General features: G+C 40.2%; 1 protein-coding gene and 3 non-coding genes across 4 annotated transcripts; 2 read left to right on the forward strand and 2 right to left on the reverse strand.

Annotated features, from left to right (window-relative positions):
- Window positions 1–792: 792 nt before the first annotated feature.
- TRNAA-AGC lies at window positions 793–865 on the reverse strand. The gene has a single exon. It is a non-coding gene; the product is annotated as a tRNA-Ala (tRNA).
- Window positions 866–2,990: 2,125 nt separating this feature from the next.
- Window positions 2,991–3,063, forward strand: TRNAA-AGC. The gene has a single exon. It is a non-coding gene; the product is annotated as a tRNA-Ala (tRNA).
- A 413-nt stretch (window positions 3,064–3,476) lies between these two features.
- On the forward strand, window positions 3,477–3,549 carry TRNAA-AGC. Its single transcript has one exon. It is a non-coding gene; the product is annotated as a tRNA-Ala (tRNA).
- Window positions 3,550–10,281: 6,732 nt separating this feature from the next.
- On the reverse strand, window positions 10,282–21,021 carry MCM4 (minichromosome maintenance complex component 4). The gene is made up of 16 exons (XM_027890238.1): window positions 20,923–21,021; window positions 20,655–20,813; window positions 19,771–19,934; window positions 19,593–19,691; window positions 19,352–19,447; window positions 19,174–19,269; window positions 18,601–18,739; window positions 17,932–18,152; window positions 17,292–17,412; window positions 15,625–15,884; window positions 13,513–13,878; window positions 13,200–13,327; window positions 12,239–12,446; window positions 11,462–11,690; window positions 11,210–11,343; window positions 10,282–10,852 (listed from the first exon to the last, which is right to left on the reverse strand). Exons 1-16 carry the CDS (start codon window positions 20,990–20,992, stop codon window positions 10,760–10,762), a joined length of 2,583 nt encoding a protein of 860 aa, XP_027746039.1. The 5' UTR covers window positions 20,993–21,021; the 3' UTR covers window positions 10,282–10,759.
- Window positions 21,022–21,813: the final 792 nt, after the last annotated feature.

Consider the following 21,813-nt stretch of genomic DNA (forward strand, 5'->3'; position numbering starts at 1 on the left):
GTACGACTGTTCTTCTGATTTTTGGTGATAACAGTCACCGTTTATACCCCCGTTTATACCACCGTTTATATATTGTGAGGCTATTTTAAATGTAGTTGTATTTTCCTTTAGCAGTTTTGTAAGGATTGGAATGAATCAATTTTAAGAAGCATATGCACAGTATGAATTAAAGTTATTTACGCTGATCAAAGCTAAGTTTTTCTTTCTTTTTTTTTTTTTTTTTTTTTTTTTTTTTTTTTTTTTTTTTTTTTTTTTTTTTTTTTTTTTTGTTTTTTTGTTTTTTAAGTGCAAATTATTTTCTTACCATGGTTTGGGGAAGAAATTGAGTGAAACTCTCAGAGACTGAATGTCCCTTGAAACTCGAGTTAGGAACAAGTGTTCCCTGCCCATCCTAGCTTTAGCGAGGGCAAAGTAGCTGGAGAGAGAGTAATTCTATGGCGAGCTGATGATTGTAGAGATGATTACAGACATTTCATCTTCTCATGGACGATTCCACTAACTTTTCGTATCATAAAAAATATTACTAATAAGTTCACAGTAAAACTCACTGTAATCATAAGGGACAGACGTTGTTGGGGTTTTGTGTTGTATTACAGAGCTGCTTCTGTGGAGGAATTGTTTTTCAGGGGCATGCAAGTGTACCCTGTTTATTAATTGATATTTCTTCTCGAGTTTTATTTGCCTCACGAAATGGTCTACCTTTTATCATCAGCTATAGGATTTTCTTTCACGAACCTGAAGAGCGTGCAAGAAAATCTTTACCTCCCTTTCATCTGCAGTCGGTCAAAACACTGGAGAATGCGGGCATCGATCCCGCTACCTCTCGCATGCTAAGCGAGCGCTCTACCATTTGAGCTAATTCCCCCTTGCTTGTATCGTTTTGGTGGGTTTACTTCTGCTGATTCATAGTTTGCCTGCCTTGGTCAGAATTACTTTCTTGAGTGAATCTGCTTGTTTAATAGCACTGAATCGTCACTGTGCTTATGTGGAAAACCTGATAGCTGAAAAGTCAGAATATTCACTTGACATATGAGAAGTGTTTTCTGGTATGTTACTTCGATAAAACAACTTATTTTCCTGAAGAATTCCTCCTTAGTGTTTATTCAGGAAGGAGAGAGAACTAAATTTTTAAATCGCTTACACATCTCTTTGTGTTTGCACTGCAAATCTAGAAAGTCTACAATTAAAAGTCACTGAAGCATAGTGAGATTTTTCTTCTCCTTGTTTTTCTTTAGTTGCTTTTCCAGTTTTAATCTCTAATTAGCTGTACATAAACGATAAATACAATGGTTTAAAAGTTCATGTTTGTCACAGTTTATGGAGAGAAAGAATTAATATGTATATTCCTGTGTTACATTCTAAGCATTTCTACCTCTATGTATTGACTTTGATTCTAGTAAAATAATATTGCATCTTAAATGCATGGGGTCACTAAGGACATTTCAGAAATATAAAAATTAATGTCTAGTCATACTAACTGATTTTTAAGTAAGAAGCATGTGGATGAAGCTCTATTCCCAGGTTATTAAATCAAAGAATGCTGTCTGGATTTAAAGAACAAAAATGTAGTTTACAGTGAGAGTGGACGCACTGATATACTCTGTTTAAATGCAGAGGAGTGAGTTCTGCTAGTATACTGAAGTCTGTGTAGTAATCCCACAATACATGTGCTTGTGGTTTTCTCTAATGCATTTAATTTACTGGATGACAGCATCCAGTCAAAAGAAAATAAACTATGAAACTGAGCATCAGGTAGTTACAACTTATCCTAAGTAAGGTAGTGTAGTAATTCAAACAATTTAGATTCAGGCCAAGAGGTGCAACTAAAACTAAACAGTATCGTTGCAAACATTCTCCTAGAAGTTAAATGTTCTCCTTCCTTACTTCAGTCTCTGCACATCAAAAAAATAAAAACTAGCTCTTAACATTTCTTGCAGTGTATTGTTACTGACTTTATCTACCTCACTTGAATAAACTTTAGGGGGAAAGCAAATAATGCAAAAGCAGTTTCAGTCTTTCTCACAGGCACATACATATCTTAGGCTCACTGATGGCCCACTGTACGCCTGTGACTGGGATCTCTCCCGTATCATGTTTCAAAAGGTTAAGCCCTGTGTACAGTTTTCCTTATCTACCCTGTGCAGTTTGAGTCATTATGAAAATGGCAGATCACATCTCCTTGTTCTTCACTGCCACATCTCACTCTGCTGCCACTGAAAAGGCCTAAAGCGTTCAGCTCAAAGAAACGCTTTATTTAATGCCAAAATCAGATCAGGGCGAGGAAAGACCTCTGCAGTAGTACCATTTTCAGTTATTAGAATGTGCATTTCATATAATTCACAGCCTGTTACTTTGTGATCTTGAATTTGTCGTGATTACTTCTAAGTTTTTATGTAAGATGGTGAGCAAAACCTTCTAATTCCTTAACTTGTTTGGAAGAACTTCCTTACCTACACGTCTGAAAATAACCTGACTTTCTTAATTCTATTTTAAAAATTTTCTTAGGGTAATTCAGCTGTGAAGGCTTTGTGTCCACATGCTTTCATTTAACACAGATCACTTCAATGCATCTCTTTCTCAATACTAGTGTAAAGTGATACAAACTAATTTAATCAGGTTTGAGTTTTGCTTTCTAGATGGTCTTAGGACATATCAGGGCAAATGCAATTTGAGTGTTATCTTCAAGCTGCTCCGCTGCATTGTCTGTGATGTGACTTCCCTCAACGTGGAGGGATAAATCCAGTGGCTGCAGGGCACAGGTTTGTCGTGCAGGTTCGCATGGAGTGCCTTGTCGCAATTGCTCTGCCTAATCACGTTGCTTTTTCTGTCATCTTGGGCAAAAACATAGGCGAGCTCAAGGGAAAGTGGTGGTTAAGTGCTCTGCATGGCCGCCCCGGGGTCACTGCCCACCGCAAAGAAGCAAAAGTGAAGGAAAAGGCAGTTTGTAGCCGTTAAGGTCTAGAGTGACAAGAAAAGGTCCGTAGTTGTGGGGGGAATTAGCTCAAATGGTAGAGCGCTCGCTTAGCATGCGAGAGGTAGCGGGATCGATGCCCGCATTCTCCACTGGTAGTTTTGTTCGCGATGGACGTAAAACCGCTTCACCCCTGAATATTAAAAAAAAAAAAAAAAAACCACATCATTTTTATAGTGAGAAAACCAAATGTCAGAACGTACTATCTTTCGTGAGTGGCAAGCAAATTCCCCCCCCTTTTTTTTTTTTCTTTTTTTAAATATACACGCCTGGAAAAGATGTCTTTTGCGCTTTGCCTTGTTCCTCGCTCGGGGATTTGGAAATGCTAAATGAAACGTTGCAAATTTATTATTTGACGCTTGTTTTTGAATCGGCGCTGAATGTGTTTTCGTCAGTGAATAAAGAGGCCGGAGCAAGAGAGAAAACTGCGTTGTACTCGTGGAACCGCAGTTTCAAATTCTCGCTGAAGATCAGAGCCCTGCAGTCCCGGACTGACTCATGGGGCGGGGAATTAGCTCAAATGGTAGAGCGCTCGCTTAGCATGCGAGAGGTAGCGGGATCGATGCCCGCATTCTCCAGCGTTTTGTTAATAAGACGGGATTGTTACACCGACACGTAGAAATTACCAAACGAAATGAGTACCTGGCTCGGTGAAACGACAGTTTTGTTTCTAAATGGAGTTTAGAAATTCGTGTTTTCCCTTCTTCACTCCCTTCCTCTGCGTGCTTTACTACCAAAATTAGATTTGTAAAACTCTCTATATCAACTCTATTGTGACTGTTGGCTCTTCCTGGAGAGTGTAAGTCAAATTTAGCAGGAAGAGAATTCTGCAGTGTAACATTTTCACAGGCGTTGTGAAAAACAATGTGTCGCAGTTTAACCCCAGCCAGCCACGAGCCCCACGCAGCTGCTCGCTCACTCCACCAGGGGGCTCGGGGTGGGGGGGAGAATCGGAAGGGTAAAAGCCAGAAAACTCGTGGGTTGAGATAAAGACAGTTAATAGGGAAAGCAAAATCCTTGCACCCAAGCAAAGCAAAACAGGGAATTAATTCACTGCTTCCCATGGTTTAGGCAGGTGTTCAGCCATCTCCAGGTGAGCAGAGCACTATCATGTGTAACGTTTACCGGGGAAGATGGGCGCCATCACACAAAATGTTCCCCCCTTCCTCCTGCTTCCCACTTTATTTACTGAGCATGATGTCATATGGAGTGGAATATCCGTTTGGTGAGTTTGGGTCACCTGTTCCAGCTGTGTCTCCTCCCAGCCTCCCATGCACCCCCAACTTCCTTGCCAGCGTGGCAGTACAGAAAACAGAAAAGGCCTTGGCTCTGTGTGAGCACCGGTCAGCAATAACAAAAACATCTATACTGTCAACCCTGTGATTTCCTATCAACTGTTGTAAGAAGTGTGGACAAAGATAATTTAGACATCTGTCTCAGGAATATCTAATGATGAGTCTTTTCAGAGGTACGAAAAGATTCATCATCCTTTTAGAATGGCCACTGAGTATATTCCAGGATGACTTCAAATAAATGAATAGACTAATTATTTGTTGTCCTCTTCATGAAGTGAAGGTACAGTTTGGAATATTTCTCAGTAACATCCACCTTCAAGTTTTGTTGAAAGTTATGCAAGGATTCTAACCTGCTTGTTGCAGTTAAAATAGATCATATAAAGCTGCTTTGTACAGCTGAGGAAGGTCAACATAGCATTGTACTTTTCTATAAAAAAATCACCAATGCCAGGCACTTGGGAATATTATCCCAGGGGAAATAGCTTACCTATTGGGGTTATTCTCATATATGCAGTTAAAACAGTGTAGAGCTTGCTTAGCTTCCTGATCAGCTTGGAGCTTCTCTTTTCAATTATTGAGAGGACATCAAGAACAATAAGGAGGTATTTAGGTGGATTTCTACAACTAGCTCCTGTATTGCTGAAAAGCTGGATCATGCCCTTAACAAAGTTTACTTTGTATTCATTTGTTTATATTGATTTCAGTTTGGATGGAGTGTTTATGTGTCATATAGATTTTGTGAGACTCTCCTAACAAGGGTTGCAGAGGCAAATACTTTTTAAAAATGGCAGAAACTATGAGATGCTGGTATGTCGTCTTACACAGTGGTGGAACTTGAGTGGAACTGTCAACCAAGCAGATGTTGACAGGACTATTTACAAAGATACTGTAATTAGTACAGTATTTCCTCACAGAAAAGGAAACAAAAATCTGTCTATATAATGTTCTTAGAACTTTATTGTTACCAAGTACAAGCTTAAAAGCTTAATGGCTGTTCTTTGCATTCTAAAAGATAGATTAAGAACTATCTGGATGATGAAGGTGCCTCCCCTTTCTTCATCTTCCCACCCACACATCCCCACATACATGTACAGAAAAGCAAAGGTCACGTACTATGTGACTAAAACTGAGATCAGGACATAAATACCAATGCAGGTAGCTGGCCTAACCTTACTATATTATTGGAGCTCAGCTTGCTTGATGGACATTTTATGCATGGATATGTAGGCCCAACTCTCTCTTAATTCTCTCTGGCTTTAAATTACAGATGTAATAATGTGCAGTTATATTCTGGAATGGTATTTGCATTCTCCTGGTTCAAGTCAGGATCTGGTGCTGCTGGAAAAAACTGGCTAAGAATTAGAACCAGGAAGAAAATATTCCCAGGCGTCTAATTCAGTAAGCTTGTGCCAACCATGACTTCGTTGGTGAATGGTCTGTTGTGGTTACTACTTTTGGGGATTGGGGGAGTAAATTACATTTGAGAACTACAGCATTGGTCACTGTGAAAGACTGTTAGAAGGAAAAACAGTTTTTTAGTATCTCTAAGAATTAGAGAGCTGAAGTCAGAAAAAAACTTGCACTGGGACTGTAGTGAAATGAACTTCTTAAAATGGAGGGAGAGTAAAAGCTCCTCTACTTCCTAACATTTCTTTTAGGGGCCATTAGAGATACTCTCTGATCTGTCTTCCACATAAGAAAATTTAGTAGCTTTCATGCACCAAGTTATTTGTATTTTTAAGAGTGCAGATATTGTTTGACCTATTATTTTCAGTAAACAACACTACCAAAGACTGCATCAATTTTGCTTCAGAGCTAAGAAAGGTTTTAATTATTACAGGAAACCTGTAATGTCAAGCATTTGATACTTGGTCAACAGTGGCAAAGATGTCTTACCTGGATGCATAGGAAATCTGATACAAATGGGTCAGTAAGTTGCACCAATTAAAAGCCTGCTTCATACTTGAAAGAAGTTGGTATGATAATGGTTAAGAAGTAGTTGCACCACAAAACCAAATCAAAAATATGTGGGGTTTTTAATCATGTTTATAAAAGAAACGATTTAAACTTAAGATGTAGCAAGACTTCCAAAAGACATTATACAGGCATTACAGTAGTTCCTTGATGTGATTTCCACTCACAAAATATGGTAATTGGAATTCTATGTTTCATTAGAAAAGGGCCTCAAATTCAGGAAAAGCAGTCCAAACCTACTCCTACCCTATCCAGTTGAAAGGTGGGACATGATCAGGAATCACTGAACAAACCAAGTGAATATTTTCTCTGCAATCAGTATATAGGACACAGAATGCTTTAGGGTTCTACAGGATAATTACACAGCAATTACGTAAATATAATTAGTAGGTCTTCTGCTCAGATTTCATGAATTACTATTTTTCATTGTAGCAAATACAATGCTCTTGTTTTCCTTATTAATTTGGAGTCCAAAGATGCCAGTAACCGGGGGGTTCTGGCAGTGCTTATTGCATAGACAAACTGCATTCTCAAAGCCTTACAACCCACAGTTAACTAAGTTTTTTGCTTTTGAGAATTAAATAATTCAAGCTGGTGTCAGGCTGCCTATAAAGGTTGTAAGGTGGCCATGCAAACTTGAGAATTAGATCACAGCTTCCATACTGACTGTCAGTTTACCTCAGAGATGATGAATTCCATGCTTTTTAAGTGATCTTGCTGAGCCAGAAAAAAAAAATGTGCAAAATGCTTATTTTCTTCAGTCCATACTGCTGTATCCAGACAAGTTACAAAGCAAGTTACAAAGCAGCTCTGGTTATAAAATTAGATTAATACAGTGAAAAAGTGGGATAGAATCACTTCCCTCACCAGCTATTTGACATACAGTCTTCAGTACACTTTCTTCTTCTCCTGTGATTCCTAAAGTCCTAGGGCCTTCTAGGAAGATAATACTTCAGTTCCAAAGCGACCACCAAAAATAAGACTGAAGTTTGATGAGGCTGAACATAGTCTTATGGATTACAGTATCTCAGTTACAATGTGCATGTGATAACCTTGTCAGGTGTTTATCACTTAGATTGATAGTGCCTCATAAAAGTGCCTAACCAAACTAGGGATGACTAGCATTGAGTCACTTTCCAATCAAATCTGTGCTTGCAGGGAAATGAAGTACCAGCTTTGAGACCAACAACAGCGGTAGCAAATTAAATTCTTCAGTCTTATCTTGTACTGGTCACTTTAACTGGCTCTTTTGGAGCCAGTCCAGTTTAATATGTTTATCCATGATCTGGATGAGGGGATTGAGTGCACCCCCAGTCAGTTTGCAGACAACAAGTTGGGTAGGAGTGTGGATCTGCTGGAGAGCAGGAAAGGCTGTGCAGAAGGATCTTGATAGGCTGGATCAATGGGCTAAGGCCAGTGGTATGAGGTTCAACAAGGCCAAGTGCTGGATCCTCGCACTTGAGTCACAACAACCCCAGGCAGCACTGGGGGCTGGGGGCAGAGTGGCTGGAAGGCTGCCTATCAGAAAAGGACCTGCAGGTAGCAGTCAACAGAGGCTGAACATGAGCCAGCAGTGTGCCCAGGTGGCCAAGAAGGCCAGTGGCATCCTGGCCTGTGTCAGCAATAGTGTGGCCAGCAGGACCAGGGCAGTAGTGACTGTCTTCCTTTACTGGGCACTGGTGAGGCTGCAACTCATTTCCAGTTCTGGGCCTCTCACTACAAGAGGGATGTTGAGGTGCTGGAGCGTCTCCAGCGAAGGGCAGTGGAGCTGGAGAATGGTCGGGAGCACAGATCCTATAAGGAGCAGCTGAGGTTGTTCAGGCTGGAGAAAAGAGGGCAAAGGAGAGACCATATTGCCCTCTACCAGCTACCTGAAAGGAAGTTATATTAAGGTGGGGATCAGCCTCTTCTCCCAGGCAACTAGCAATAGGACAAGAGGAAATGGCCTCAACTTGCAAGAGAGGAGGTTTAAGTTGGATATTAGGAAAAACTGCTTCACTGAAAGAGTGGTTAAGCACTGGAACAGGCTCCAGGGAACTGGAACTGTTCAAAAATACTTTATGATATGATTTAGTGTGCAGGGTGGTATTAGGTCAAAGGTTAGATGTTACAGTCTTGGAGGTCTTTTCTAACCTTTGTGGCTCTATGATTCTTAAAGTGTCTTACTACAAATAACTTCTGCCAGAAGGCTTATAACTGTTTTTAATGCCTTTTGTAGAATGTGTAAGACTTAAATGCCTTTCTTATATGTTATTTCTGATGTTAAGAGTATCAAGTTTCTGGCAGGAGTGTTTTTCCCTGGTTGCATATTCCAGTCTTTAAATGACTTGAGGTTTTAAAATAAGCCTAATTATAACTACTAACAGCATAGGGTAAATACAGCAGTAAATTATGATATAGAGTTTAACTCTATTGCATAGAGTAAGGATACTCAGCTTAAGTAAATTTCATCTTTCCTTTGCTTTGTGTACATTTCAAATTAGGATATGGATGTTTAAGATCTTGTAATCGTTGTGTTTTTGTTTTTTTTTTCAAGAAAAGATTGTTTACAAACATTTCCATTCCATCTACCTAATTGCAAAGTGACACTTGCAATCCTTTGATTATTCAAAAAACCCAACTAAACAGAAACCCACTACAGCCTGAAAATAAATAACTCTAGCATAAATAACTACTTTATACAGGCTTTAAGAGCCATCTAGTGGAATTATTCTGCAAGTAACCCTGTCAACACTCAACAGAGCAATTCCTAATGAGCATTTTACTTAAAAAAATAAAAGCAACCAAAAAAACAATCAAATAATTAGGATATGGTGAATTAAGAGTCATGTTAACTCAAAAGGGAGCTAAAATTTGTTTTACACACAACACTTCTTTCCATTTCCTGTAACACTGTGACTGTGGCTACACAATTCAATATGAATTAAAAATTTGCAAGTAGATGAACAAGCCAATTTCTGTTTTACAGTAACAGTTTCCATATTGACAGACAATTTTAATTTGAAGAATGTTGCTGATGTAGTCATATGCATTGTAATAATTTTTTTAAAACACCCTATCAACTTTCTTCAGATCAAAAACATATTTAAGAAACTTAGTTGGTGCTGTTTTGTCTGACAAGAGAAGGCACCAAGTAGTTCAGGAGAGTGTTACAGCTTATGAGAGTGGAAAAACAGGGGAGAGAAAGGTTTATGAACTGAGGTAGTACTTTAGGGACCAGTGTCAATGAAAAAAGTATGCAAGTGATGTTTTCAAAAAGTAAAAACCTTAGAACTGTATCAGTCTCACCTAAAAGGCAGACAGTAACTGTGCAATAAAGATTTGGTACAATGGGGAAGGAAAGAAGACATCATTAGACTGTTGTTTTCTAAGCAAAATACATTAATATAGCAGAGAGGAAAATAAGATCCTAGAAGGCAAGTGCCACTAGAGAATTTATGATCCTGGAATTTAAGGGAGTTTGGAATTTTATTTCACAGATTTCTTTTGAAGAGAAGTATCAAGCTACTGGAATCTCAGCTTACCTATATGAAACTTTTAAGACTTGAACCAGGGAACCTAGACTTCCTCTACAGAAAAGCACAACATGAACTACATCCTTCCAGTCCATAAACCCCAGGAACATGAGGCGGTAGTGACTTGCACTCTGATGTGCAATAGTTGAGAGCATCTACCCCGGATACAGTGTGGGAAGATTTTCCAGTCATGCTACTAGACCTTGTTCTTTCAGGACTGATCATATGCCATTACACTAAAGGTGGGTATCTTAATTTATCTAGTCATACTTAAAATTGAAGTAAGGAAAAGTGGTTTCAGGTAGAATCTGCCTTTTCTACAATAAAGATACTTCCACAGTACACTGAAGTCAAAGAAAACAAAGAAATGACCAAGCAAAACCACAAACAAACAAAAAGGAAAAAAGCAAAGCTCCTTTTATGCTCTCACAAAAAACTTCTGAAAAATTTCCAAATTCTAGACTGAAAAGTACTCAGCACAGGATATGCTAATTTTTACTTGGAATGAATGCTAAAGAGCCCTTTCAAGTCAAATAACTTTATTTCAGATTACAGCAATACTAATAGTCAAATTGCTTTTACTAAAAAGTCACTTTAGATGAATTTTTACAATTCAATTGGAGATACATGCAACATTGTTAGCACGCTCTAAAAAACCTCATAAAAACACATAGCACTTGACATAGTAGTAATTACATTTAGCTAAAATGTAAATAGCATTATTCAGATGAGGATTTTTTAGGTCCTCAGTAATATCTTGTAATGACAGAAGTGCCACTTAATCGCCACTACACTTGTCATAGCACATGATAGCCCTAATCTTGAAAATCTTGCAGACTGGCAATACAGTAAGGCAAAGTGAAGCCATGACAGTTGGCTGGCAAGGAAAGGCTAAGCCTGTCATAGCAAATGATAGCTTCAGTCTCAAAGATCTCACAGACTGACACTATCTTAAGTAAGGCGAAGTAGAAGTCGTGACAGCGGCCTTCCACAGATAGGTTAACTCACAGCAGTCTAACAGTCTTTCCAGTCACAGTCAAGAAGTCGTCATCAGCCAAGGCACGAAGTGCTTCTTCAAACATTTCCTTCGTGACAGCCTGGAAGAAAAGCAGCAAATCAAATAAAGATGGGGGAATACTTCAAAGAGAGTAAAAATTCCTTACTTTCTACCAATTTTCTTATATTTTCTTTTCTTAAATTTTTATTTGTTCTTTTTGTGATTTGAAACCTGACTTGGAACCCTGAAGCTGAGTTTGCTAATTCACAAGCCAGAACAAACTGAAGGTAATGAGTCAGATTTGCTGTATCTGTAGAACTGGCTTTCTAGTCACGCACACAGAAATAGTTCATGTTTCCCTTTCCCTCCATAACATGATTTGAGGACAAGAATGTTCATTTGGAAAAACATGCTTTTAAAAGTTAGTGAAAATGCAAAAACAAAGCAGGAAACTTACTGTATCAGACTGGGCTCGGAGATCATCGAAAAGCTGTTGGTACTTCAAAGATGGTGATTTACCCTTTGACTGGATAAGCTTCCTTAAGGCTTGAGCCAATTCCTCTTTCCGCTTACGAGCTGTTGCACTCATTCCTTATAAAAGGAAAGAAGTTACCTTTTAGTAATTAACTAAGGAGGACAGGTTAAGTTACATTCTAAAAATTACAAAAGCCCAGTAGCAGCCCAGCTTTAAAACTGTGAAAACACAAACCTGTGGTGAGAATGGATATATCCACAATTCCTGTCCTTGGATCAGTAGCAGATTGTTTCAGTGCTTCCCGATGGAGGCGTCTTGCTTCTTCTACATCAATTGTTTCGACTTTCTCTGAAAAGCGCACCTTGGCGTGCGCCTCTGCCAGCCGGATCAGGGACTCAAGCTGTCGAGGATAAGCAGAAACCATTCCCCTGCCACTACCAATCTTCCTCATGTCCACATATGCCTGAAAAGGAGACAGTTGTTAAATACTTCAGTAAATCTTGTAATATTCAATCTTTTTCAGAGTCCACTTAATCCCCCACATCTTGTATCAGAACATGAACAATGCTGGTAACGCATTCCAAGTCCTGCATTTCTTGCTCATACACCTTCACAATCCTTCTTCAATGACGGATAACCACATCACATTACTTCTTTCTGTTAAAAAGCAATTAGGCCATGGTAATGAATCAACTTTTGAATCCCTTTAAGAACTTAGGACTAGTTTTACATAGCAGTACTTATGTCTGCAATAACACATTTATTTTGTTTCAGTAGAATTTAATGTGTTTTATGCGATAGAACCAAACCAACACCTCTGAAAGCTAAACACGAGAGTGCAGAATGACTTCTAATCTGATCCCTTTTTCCTTTTAAATTCCGCTGGTTTTCAAAAACTTTTCAGAATCTTACAGAAAAGTTGTATGTAGGTAAGAGTATACACACTAGGGAATGTCACCACTTCTGACGATTCAGGAAAGACTCTGAACATTCTATCGGCAACTCCTTTACCTCAATAAGGGCTTGGCTTGCTTCTTCACTTAATCTGGGATTTACATAACTACGAGCATATGCAATGTAATCCCTCAATATTGCCATATCCATGTATTCCTCCTCCATCTTCTCTTCACTTTGGTAGTACAGTGAAACCAAATGGCGAGCAAGACGTCTGTCATAAGCTTCATCACGTGGATCCAACATCAAAAAGATCAAGTCAAATCTGAATGGGATAAGTAACCAGCATTAGTATGAAGACCTTCTTGTCATTTAGGTACTTGGATTTTAGGGGGGTCGACTTAACAAATACAGGTAGGAGTCACCAGACTCCGAATTCCTACTCTAAGTAAAAGCTGCTCTATTAAACTGAAAAGAAATTTTCTTGAATTCTCTAAGTACAGAACAGCACAATGGATTTGCTTTCATCTTATGGTCTTGAAATTTTTAAAGTGAGGTGCATTCTGCAAAATTCAGATTCCATGTTCAAGGCTGATAGTTTTGTTTTCTTAAAAAGAAACCCACACACCAAAAAAGTACCCCTGCCACAAGTAAAAATCCCACACACATAACAAATGCACAGAACAAACTTCTGCTAAAGAAACTGTCCTGAAAGGAAACAGCAAAGATGGCACATATTATTTTATGCATATAAAACTCCCTAAGTAAATAAACCATGTATAAATAAAAAAGCACTTGTAGTTTAATCCTGAAGAAAACGGTTTATAATTTTGCAAACAATATATTCAACCAGTCTCAACTATAAGCAAACAATAGTTCAAGGTCAGCATTCAAAGACTAAAAAGCAGTTCCCTGCTCATATAGAAGGTGTAAGAATAGCATTTAAAAAAGGTGTTACAAAAGTTTTCCACTACACTGCAAGCAACAGAGTTGTTCTGTTCTACTGTATTTAATAATTTTCACAAGAGGAAGTAAAACATCTCCTAAAAATGAGACATGTAAGGCAGGAGTTCACTACCTTGACAGCAGCGTATGAGGAAGCTGAATGTTTTCAATAGTAGTCTTTTTCGGATTCCACTGTGATTCTATAGGGTTAGCTGCTGCCAGGATAGATGTACGGGCGTTCAGTTGGCAAATAATTCCAGCCTGTCAAAACAAGAAAACACTTCTGAAACCAAAATCTTTTTCCCCCCAACTTAATGAGATCACCAATGTTATTAGATACGAGTCGTGTAGTAAAAAACTACATTGCAAAACCCTTTGAGTAAAGCAAGAGCAAAAGCCTCTAGGAATACTTCAGTCTGCTATGAAAGATTAAAACAGATTTTTACCTTTGCAATGGAGAGTGTCTGTTGTTCCATTACTTCATGCAGAACTGATCTTGTGCTTTCGCTCATTTTATCAAACTCATCAATGCAGCAAATGCCATTGTCACTGAGCACTAGAGCACCTGTCTGAAGAACCAGTTGCCGTGTTTCTGGATCCTTCATCACATATGCAGTAAGACCAACTGCACTTGAGCCTTTGCCAGAAGTATACTGGCCCCGAGGAACCAGGTTATACACATACTGGAGCAGCTGTGATTTACTAGTACCAGGATCACCACAGAGAAGAATGTTGATCTCTGCACGAAAATTGCCTCTTCCTGTGTGAGTAAAATCCTTTCTTGATCCCCCAAAAAGCTGAAGCAGGATACCCTATAAAAATCAAAACATCACCTCTTGGATTTGCTCTGTTAGCTATTCCACTGTTCAGCTGAAACATCTAATAAACTGAAATTCTACTAAAATTAACACAATTCAGACATGAAACGAAACACTTGAAACTGGTTTAGGTATCTTTTAAAAGGGTTCATTCTTTATAGACATCCTCAATTCCAGTTAATTGCAAACATATAGTTAAACTGCTAGGTCCTACAAACTCAGCTTCTAATTGAAGTCTGAAATTAGATTCGTTCCAAATCTGTTTCAAAACTTTGGTAATCAAAAAATCTGACAAGAAATTCTGCTGACAACACAAAAGGCAGAATAGCCTATTGTTTTCCCTAAGGCTATGTTTAATCTAGGACCAAAGTAATATTGACTATTTCAAATCATTAGAAAAGTGCCATTTATCATTTTCAGCCGACTGGTTTACTGCGTTCATAACGTTAAAGTTCTTTTCTTGCTTATAAAGATGAAGTCTCAGGCCTTTTATTTAATTGGACTTTACCAACTCTTCCTCCTTTGTTTTTCCTAAAGAAAGCCTATACTTGCACTGTTAGTAAAGAAATTAAAGTAACTACCTTCTAGTACTCTGAAAGTACTCGAATTAATAGTATAAACACATGCTTGTAATTTTATAAACCAGAATTATCCAGAAGAATTTGTTTTTTTCCTTTTCAACTTTACTAGATTAAAAATTCACAACTTCCCAGTACTCTCTGCATCTTTTTTCCCTCTAGCAGGATATATATGCCAGAAAGTCAATGAAAAGAAGGGCTAGTCAGTGACAATGACAGTTGGAAACAGCATGGAAAACTGTACACCACTTCATGTAAAGCCTCTGCCCAACTTCTTACAGCAGAGAAACCTTGTGGAGGCATTGAGGGAGCCTTAGTTCTGTTCTCATTCACTTAGAGCAACTTGCAGCAGTCAGTAAAACATGATCAGTAGTTGTACAGAACCTTCAGGTTGGAACCTGAAGAACCTCCCTTGATGAAGGATCCTTAGCTTTCCTCAACTCCACCAGTGACTAGACCTGATTAGTGTGCCTTTATTAGTGTATTGAGAAGGTATCAACAAGTGAAATAATCATTACTGTGTCTCCATTCCAGCAGGAAATCATCATATGGTTTTGAATTCAGCTTTCAGAAACCTGTGAACTACAATAATGTATAAATATATAAAAAATCCCAAAGAAATATACTTTAAAAGGATTGTTTGATTTCTGACAACACCTTGAGACCTGATACTGATTGCAGTTTTTGCAATGATGTTGTAGTACCTAAGCTGAACACTTTATTAGAACAATCTGTTCTTGGATACATCTGTGTAGATGTTTTGATACCCCATAATTCAGAGTCAATCAAATGTCATTTTAAAGCTAGTGTTCTCTTGTGAGCAAGCACTTACTGTGTTACAGCTACTTGTTTTTTTTCGATCATCAGTAATCTGAACATTCAAGAAATGTCCAAGATGCATCCTACAATTGAGTTTTCCCCATTCTGCTGCCTTCCTACCTTTTGAATATCTTTTCTCTAATTAGCACTCCTTAATACCATGGAAAGAATTAAAATACACTTAGAATCAACTTCATCCTGACAAGACCTTAACATTTTAAGACTGCTCAAGATACAGTTTTTTGAATTTTTAAGCTTCAGGGTATTTTTAGAAGAAACAATAATTACAAATATACTCACATACAAATTACATGTCTTACAAAAGAAACATAGATGTTTTTACCTTTTTGATGTCTTCATGCTCATAGATACTTGGGGCCAATGCTAAAGCAAGTCTCTCATATATGTCTGCTTTTTTGGAAAGCTCTTTGAGAATTTTCACACGTTCCTCTGTGAACATTTTTTGCTCCGTTTCCTCATCAACACCATGCAGGCGTTTTGAATCTGTCTTGCGATAGTGTATGACATCAATGTGAGTCTTATACACAGCTTTTACGCTGCTGACGCGTGGATTAACTCGAATTGGGACCGCCCTGTAGATGCCTAAAACAAATTTTCATCACAGCATTAGATATGGAGAAATATGATAATCCCAAACCCCCAAAATTTTACAAGTTCCCTTTTGAAGAGTAAAGCTTTTCAGAACAGCCTAAATACTTAGGTCAGTTTATTTCTCACTGTAAGTCGAGTAGAAGCCAGTGGAACATATTTAAGTCATCTAGACCCTATTTTTTGCAGGTACATGTATGTGTTTCACATTCCTACCAGAAGCGTTCTCAACAATAAAACACTTAAGCATTTTTTGAAAGAAAATTAAGGCTTGATGCTTGAAGCGTTTCCCCTATTTTGAAGGTTTTTTAGCAGCTTTCTAATACATCTCAAGCAGCAAGCAGTACAGCAGTTCTTTTAAAGCAAAGTGGTTATAAAACGTGGTTACAGTATCACAAGACCTACTCTACATTACCACTGTCCTGACTGCAGACACTATTTAAGAAGTTGCCTCTTCTTCACTTACAGTTTCAGAATGACTGAACCGTCAAGGTCAGACAAGTTGGAGATTGTCTAATACAACCATGGGCTCAAACTGGACTCAACTGGAACAGGCTGCCAAAGGCTGTGTCCAGTCAGATTTTGGGTGTCTCTAAGGATGGAGACTCCACACAGTCTCTCTGGGCAACCTGTGCCAGGGCTTGACCACACAAACAGTAAAGAAGTTCTTGTTTTTAAATGGAATTTCCTGTGTTTCACCTTGTGTCCTCTGCATGCCACTGGACACCGCTAAGAAGAGTCTGGCTTTGCCTTCCTGACACTACCACCACCCCCACACACACCAAATCAGGTACTTAAAAACACAATGCTAAGATCCCCCTGAGCCTTCTATTCTCCAGGCTGAGCAGTCCCAGCTTTCTTAGCCTTTCCACATATGACAGAGGCGCCTGTGACGATCACAGCCCTTTGTGGAATTCACTCCTGTATGTTCGTGTCTCCTTTGCACTGCGAGACCCCCCAACTGGACCCGGAACTCCCCCAACCTGCTGGCAATACTCCTAATGCATCCCAGGAGGCTCTTGGCACCACAGCCAAGTGGTCTATCTAGCACTGCTTCCTTCCAGTTTTGCTTTTGTCTGCAAGTTTGCTGACAGTGCACCACAACATTATCCCAATTAAATAAAGTTTCCAGGATTATTAGCTCCATCACCTTCCCCTCAGGGGTCAAGATGAGGCTGACTGACTTACAGTTCCCCAGGTCTCCTCCTTACTCTAGAGAGTGACATTGGCTTTTTTCCAGGATCTTAGCCAGTCACCATGACTTCTCAAAGATTGAGTGAGTAGCCTTACAAAAACGTGTCCAGCTCCCTCAGCAGTTGCAGGTGCATCCTATCAGGTCCCTTTACAGACAGTTATGATCAGTGAGAAAAGAAGGATACAAATACTCAAACCAAACTTTACCTGTGACATTAACTCTGTCACCTGGCTGAACTTTATCAACAAGGTCATTGTGAGCAAACAGCACAACTGTATGTGGGGTCTGCCCAGCTGGCATATCTTCAGGAGACTCCTGCAGTTTGATCTAGCAAAAGAAAAACCACATAAGTTTCAGTTTCAAAAACTCAAAGCTTTTCCACAGAGCATACAAAAGATTTTTGTATTAGCACACTCTTCAACATCATTTTCAATGAGGACAATTGGTCAGGAACAACATATCCCCACCTGAACAGCAGAACTGTTTACTGATTAAGAGATGATGAAAATGAGAATTCTGCTGATTGCGAGTGCAGCTAAAATACTGTTACATACAAGGCTAATCTAGTCTAGAGAGAAATGGACATACTATACATAAAGGGGCTTCCATGGACAAACATTAAGAAGTGTACATACTTCATCCTTTTAATGCATTTCTCCAAAGTAGATCTAAGTTGTGATCTAAGTGATTCACTAAGTTGTTTCACCTATTTTCATGTTCCAAAACACTTTACCTTTCCAAAACATTCAGTTTCAAGACACATAATTAATGCTACTGATGATTTTAGGAGGGTGGAGGAGAAAAAAACAGAAACAGTTTCATTTAGCCACTACTAAGCCGACATACCATCTGTTTGTCAGAGAACATGGATCGATTGTGAATCAGTGCCATACTGTGCGTTGTGTTACAGTTCTTGCAGACTGATGGTTCAGCAATCCTGCCACGATCGATTTCTACTCTGGTGGTGAAAGCGCAAACCTGGCATTTAAAGAATGCTTCCTGCATCTCAGGAATCAACTGGGAGCTTCTGATGACCATACCACTGATGGTGATGAGTTGATCAATGTCTACAAAATTATAAAGACTCACGTCATGACTTCATACTCCTAAAGTTTAAATAACTTCCAAAATTTCATGTTAAATTAGTTTTTAGGCAGGAGGTAGACATTCAGTTAGGTACTAGTATTTTGTTTTAGACAAAGCAAAAAGAATCATAAATGTATAGTACAAATATTCTAATTTACAGGAGTACTTATACAAATGAAAGAATTCTTTGCACTCGCAGAACTAAGAACTTGCATAGCTGATGACAGGAAAGATTTCCTTTATGAACAGATCATTCTGCATATGAGCTCTAAAGTATTTGCTTCTGGAACAGACATATGAACAGAAGACATGGGTCCGGATGGACCTCAAGTAGTTTTATATGGTTTTAATGTAATTCTAGGCTAGCATTCAGTAAGTATATATAAATCTTTTAAGATCCTTTTCTGATATGGTAAGCAAAAAGTTTACCTTCGGGGTTTAGACTTCTCATATTCCTAGTCTTCAAGGCATTATATGGCCTTACTTGAATTTGATGTTCTAGTATTGAATCAGGGTAACGATCAAAAAATATCTCATTGGCAGCCATGTCAAATGTTGGGATAACTTCCTGCATAAAATTGTTAAAAACAGTTATGCTTACAAATTAAAAATAATAATCAAAGAGTGAAGTAATTTTGCATAAAGCATCTTATGTGCTGCTCATCAGCCATGAATTACTAAAAAGTTATGCCATCTGAGCATTTTCCTATGTAACAGAAAACCTGCTGTTCAGATTGGATTTATTCATTTATTTCAGTGTTGCAAGGGGTGGGAGGAAACTACAATATTCTGGATATTGCAGATCACTGGTTAACTTTCATGCACGAGGTACTGACCATATCCATGATCAGCTACTATGATACATTTTATATTAAGTAAAATAAAGAAGCCACCGAGATGGCACCAAACATACAAAGTACACAGTGCCTTTAAACAAACATATTAAACCCAAAAAATATGAAAGGGCCACTTGAAAGCCAGAAAACAAGTGCAGTTCTTCACCTGAGGGTAGCAGATCAGTTGCCTGTAGAGATTTTCATCAAATGATCTTAGATGGTCACAGTTTACGTTCAGGAATGGTTCCCCAACCATATTAATCTGCAAGGGAGTTTAGAAATCTTCAGCTCAGCGGCATGCAAGACCGAAAAAGAAAAGTTAGATTTCAGTGCGTTACAAGTACCTCTTGAAGTCGCTGCATATAGCGTGGCTCATTAAGATCCAAGCCAATATCTTCATCCTCTTTATCTAATGGATCGATAAAGCGCTGAAGAAATCTCTAAATGTTAGAGGTAACAGGGAGACAGATGGGAAAGGTAAGCAGAATTAGTAGGATAAAGGCTTACTTTGTATCAGATTCAACTAATATATAAATCAAACTAGCTTTTCATTTAAAAAAAAGGAAAAGCAAGTTGTTAACCTACCTGGAATTTTTCTTTGCACGAAGCTACATTAACATCAGTTCCCCAAATAACAAGCTTTTGTCCCAGAGATTCCTTGGTCGCTACTATATCCTCAGCCAGCTGCATGGAAACAAATTGAGCATATGCGTATTTGTTTAAAAAGACATTGTCAGATACAAGCTCTGGGACATATACCTACCCCGTCTGAGTGTAAATCAACTTCTCTAGCTTTACGGGCAGACCCAAGATCTGGCCTCTGCCTGACGGGAGTTCCTCGGACACCACTTCGTGGAGTACCCTCTACCCTGGAGCTGGGTGTGCCGTAAGTCAGAGGCGAACTGATATCGAAGTCAAGAGGAATAGCTATAAAAGGAAGTGTTTTGTAATGATTATCAAGACATTTTACACTTAGAGGAGACTAAAATTCAGCCTCTGCGTTTGTCTCACCATTCTTTTAACTCTACCATCATAAAATGACTGGCATCAATTCCAGTATTTTGTCAAAACAAACAATAAAGATGTTGCAAGTCTATATAAGAACTTTTCTTTGCATTAACATCTCTTCTCAAAGATCCCAAGTGCTAGTAAAGCTTCACTAGAAAACTTTTGAGCAGTACTGCAGTTTAAACCTACACTGATGTTCAAGCATAAAAACATACAGCATTTTAGATGAAACACATTTTTCAGTATTCTGGGGGATGTAAAGCAAGTGACACTATTAACAGCTACTGGGATTGAAAACGATCCTATATATAAAAGCAAGTAAAGCTTTTCATGGCTAGCAACCTAATTCTTTCTACGTTAACAGCTTTAACACGAAAGAAAAAAACTAAGGTATAATCGCCGATAAATACTCCCATGATAACTGGAAGCTACAATGGCGATCTGCACCTCTGACTGAGTACCTGTAGTGTCCACTATGCTAAAATCAAATGAGAAACTTGAGACCACACTAATTTTCTCCTCGAGTATTTTCCAGCCATATGCACTCTGTATACCAGCTCGCCGCAGAGCAGCGCAGGCAGCTCCCGGGCTGCATCACGGCGGCCAGCACAGCCCCATCACAGTCCCATCCCGGCGTACCGGAGTGGCGGAACTGCGGGGGGCTGGAGAACAGCGCATCGGCGGCGCCGGGGCTCTGCACGTCGGCGGCCGGCGACGTGGGCATGGGCTGCAGGTCCCCGGTGGAGGTGGAGTCGTCCGCCCGACGCTTCTGGGAAGGAGGAGAGCGAGCATCTTGCGCTGCAAGACACAAGCGGACCCGCGGCCGGCGTTACAATGGTCGGGCCGCCGCGCCGGGAAAACACTCCCCGCGGCCTCCGACCCACCCAGCCCCTTCACAGCCACTTACGAGTCGGGGGGTTGCTGCCTCGGCCGCGCTTGCCGCGGCGGCGGCTGGGGGTGGAGGCTGGCGACGACATGGCGCTGCTGCAGCTCCCGCGGCGGTCCTACCTGCGGGGATTCGGCGAGAAGGATGAGCGCGGCGGGCGCCCCGCCACCGGCTGAGCCCCGATCCCAGACCGGCGGGTTTCCCTCCCTGGCCCTCCCTGGCCGGCAGCGCCCCCCGCCCGGCGCCCCCTCCCACCTCTGCGGGCACGGAGACACCGGGACCCTCCGCGCCAAAGCCTGCGGCGTGCGCGCGCTCTCGCGGGCTTTCTGGCCAATGGCGAGGCGTGATGGCAACAGGAGCACTCAACGGAGACAGAAAGGGGGGATGCGGACGGGAGAAGGAAAGGAGGAAGGAGATAAACCCTCCGGACCCGCGAGGTGAGGGCCGCGCCCTGCTTGACCTGCAGTAGCAGGGAGAGAAGTATAAGGCAGCGTACTATTTGTGCTACGAGACGGAGGCTGCCCTCAGGACTGGCACATCGCCCACCCCCCTCAGTCCAGAGTGGAACTGCCCGCACCGGGCCGAATTTCGCGGCAAAACTAGTGCTGCAGAGAGGCGTGGGGACGTCGGAGCGGCCCATTCTGAGCAGAGGGGGATCCACTACTGTATCCAGTATTACAGTACGAGAGACACGGGGAGCTCCTGGAGCGGATCCAGCGGAGGGCGACTGAGATGGTTAAGAGGCTGGAGCATCTCCTGTAATGAGGAAAGGCTGAGGGAGCTGGGACTCTTCAGCCTTGAGAAGAAAGATGTCAAGAGGGTGGAGCCAGGCCATTCTCGGTGGTCCAAGCAGTAGGATAAGAGGCAACAGGCAGAAATTGATGCACATGAAGTTCTATGTGAATATGAGGA

Source organism: Empidonax traillii, unplaced genomic scaffold (genome assembly GCF_003031625.1).
Source record: "Empidonax traillii isolate 1590-97213 ecotype Southwest subspecies unplaced genomic scaffold, ASM303162v1 scaffold281:size1424471, whole genome shotgun sequence".
Classification (NCBI taxonomy): domain Eukaryota; kingdom Metazoa; phylum Chordata; class Aves; order Passeriformes; family Tyrannidae; genus Empidonax; species Empidonax traillii.

What these genes read in the sequence shown, in the direction of transcription:
- MCM4 (XM_027890238.1), bottom strand. Translation starts at nt 20,992, where the DNA reads ATGTCGTCGCCAGCCTCCACCCCCAGCCGCCGCCGCGGCAAGCGCGGC. An exon ending in GAGAAGTCTAAACCCCGAAG is followed by an intron (nt 18,153 to 18,600) that starts GTAAACTTTTTG and finishes ATAATTTTGTAG; the next exon opens with ACATTGATCAACTCATCACC. An exon ending in AGCATGAAGACATCAAAAAG is followed by an intron (nt 13,879 to 15,624) that starts GTAAAAACATCT and finishes TGATTTTTATAG; the next exon opens with GGTATCCTGCTTCAGCTTTT.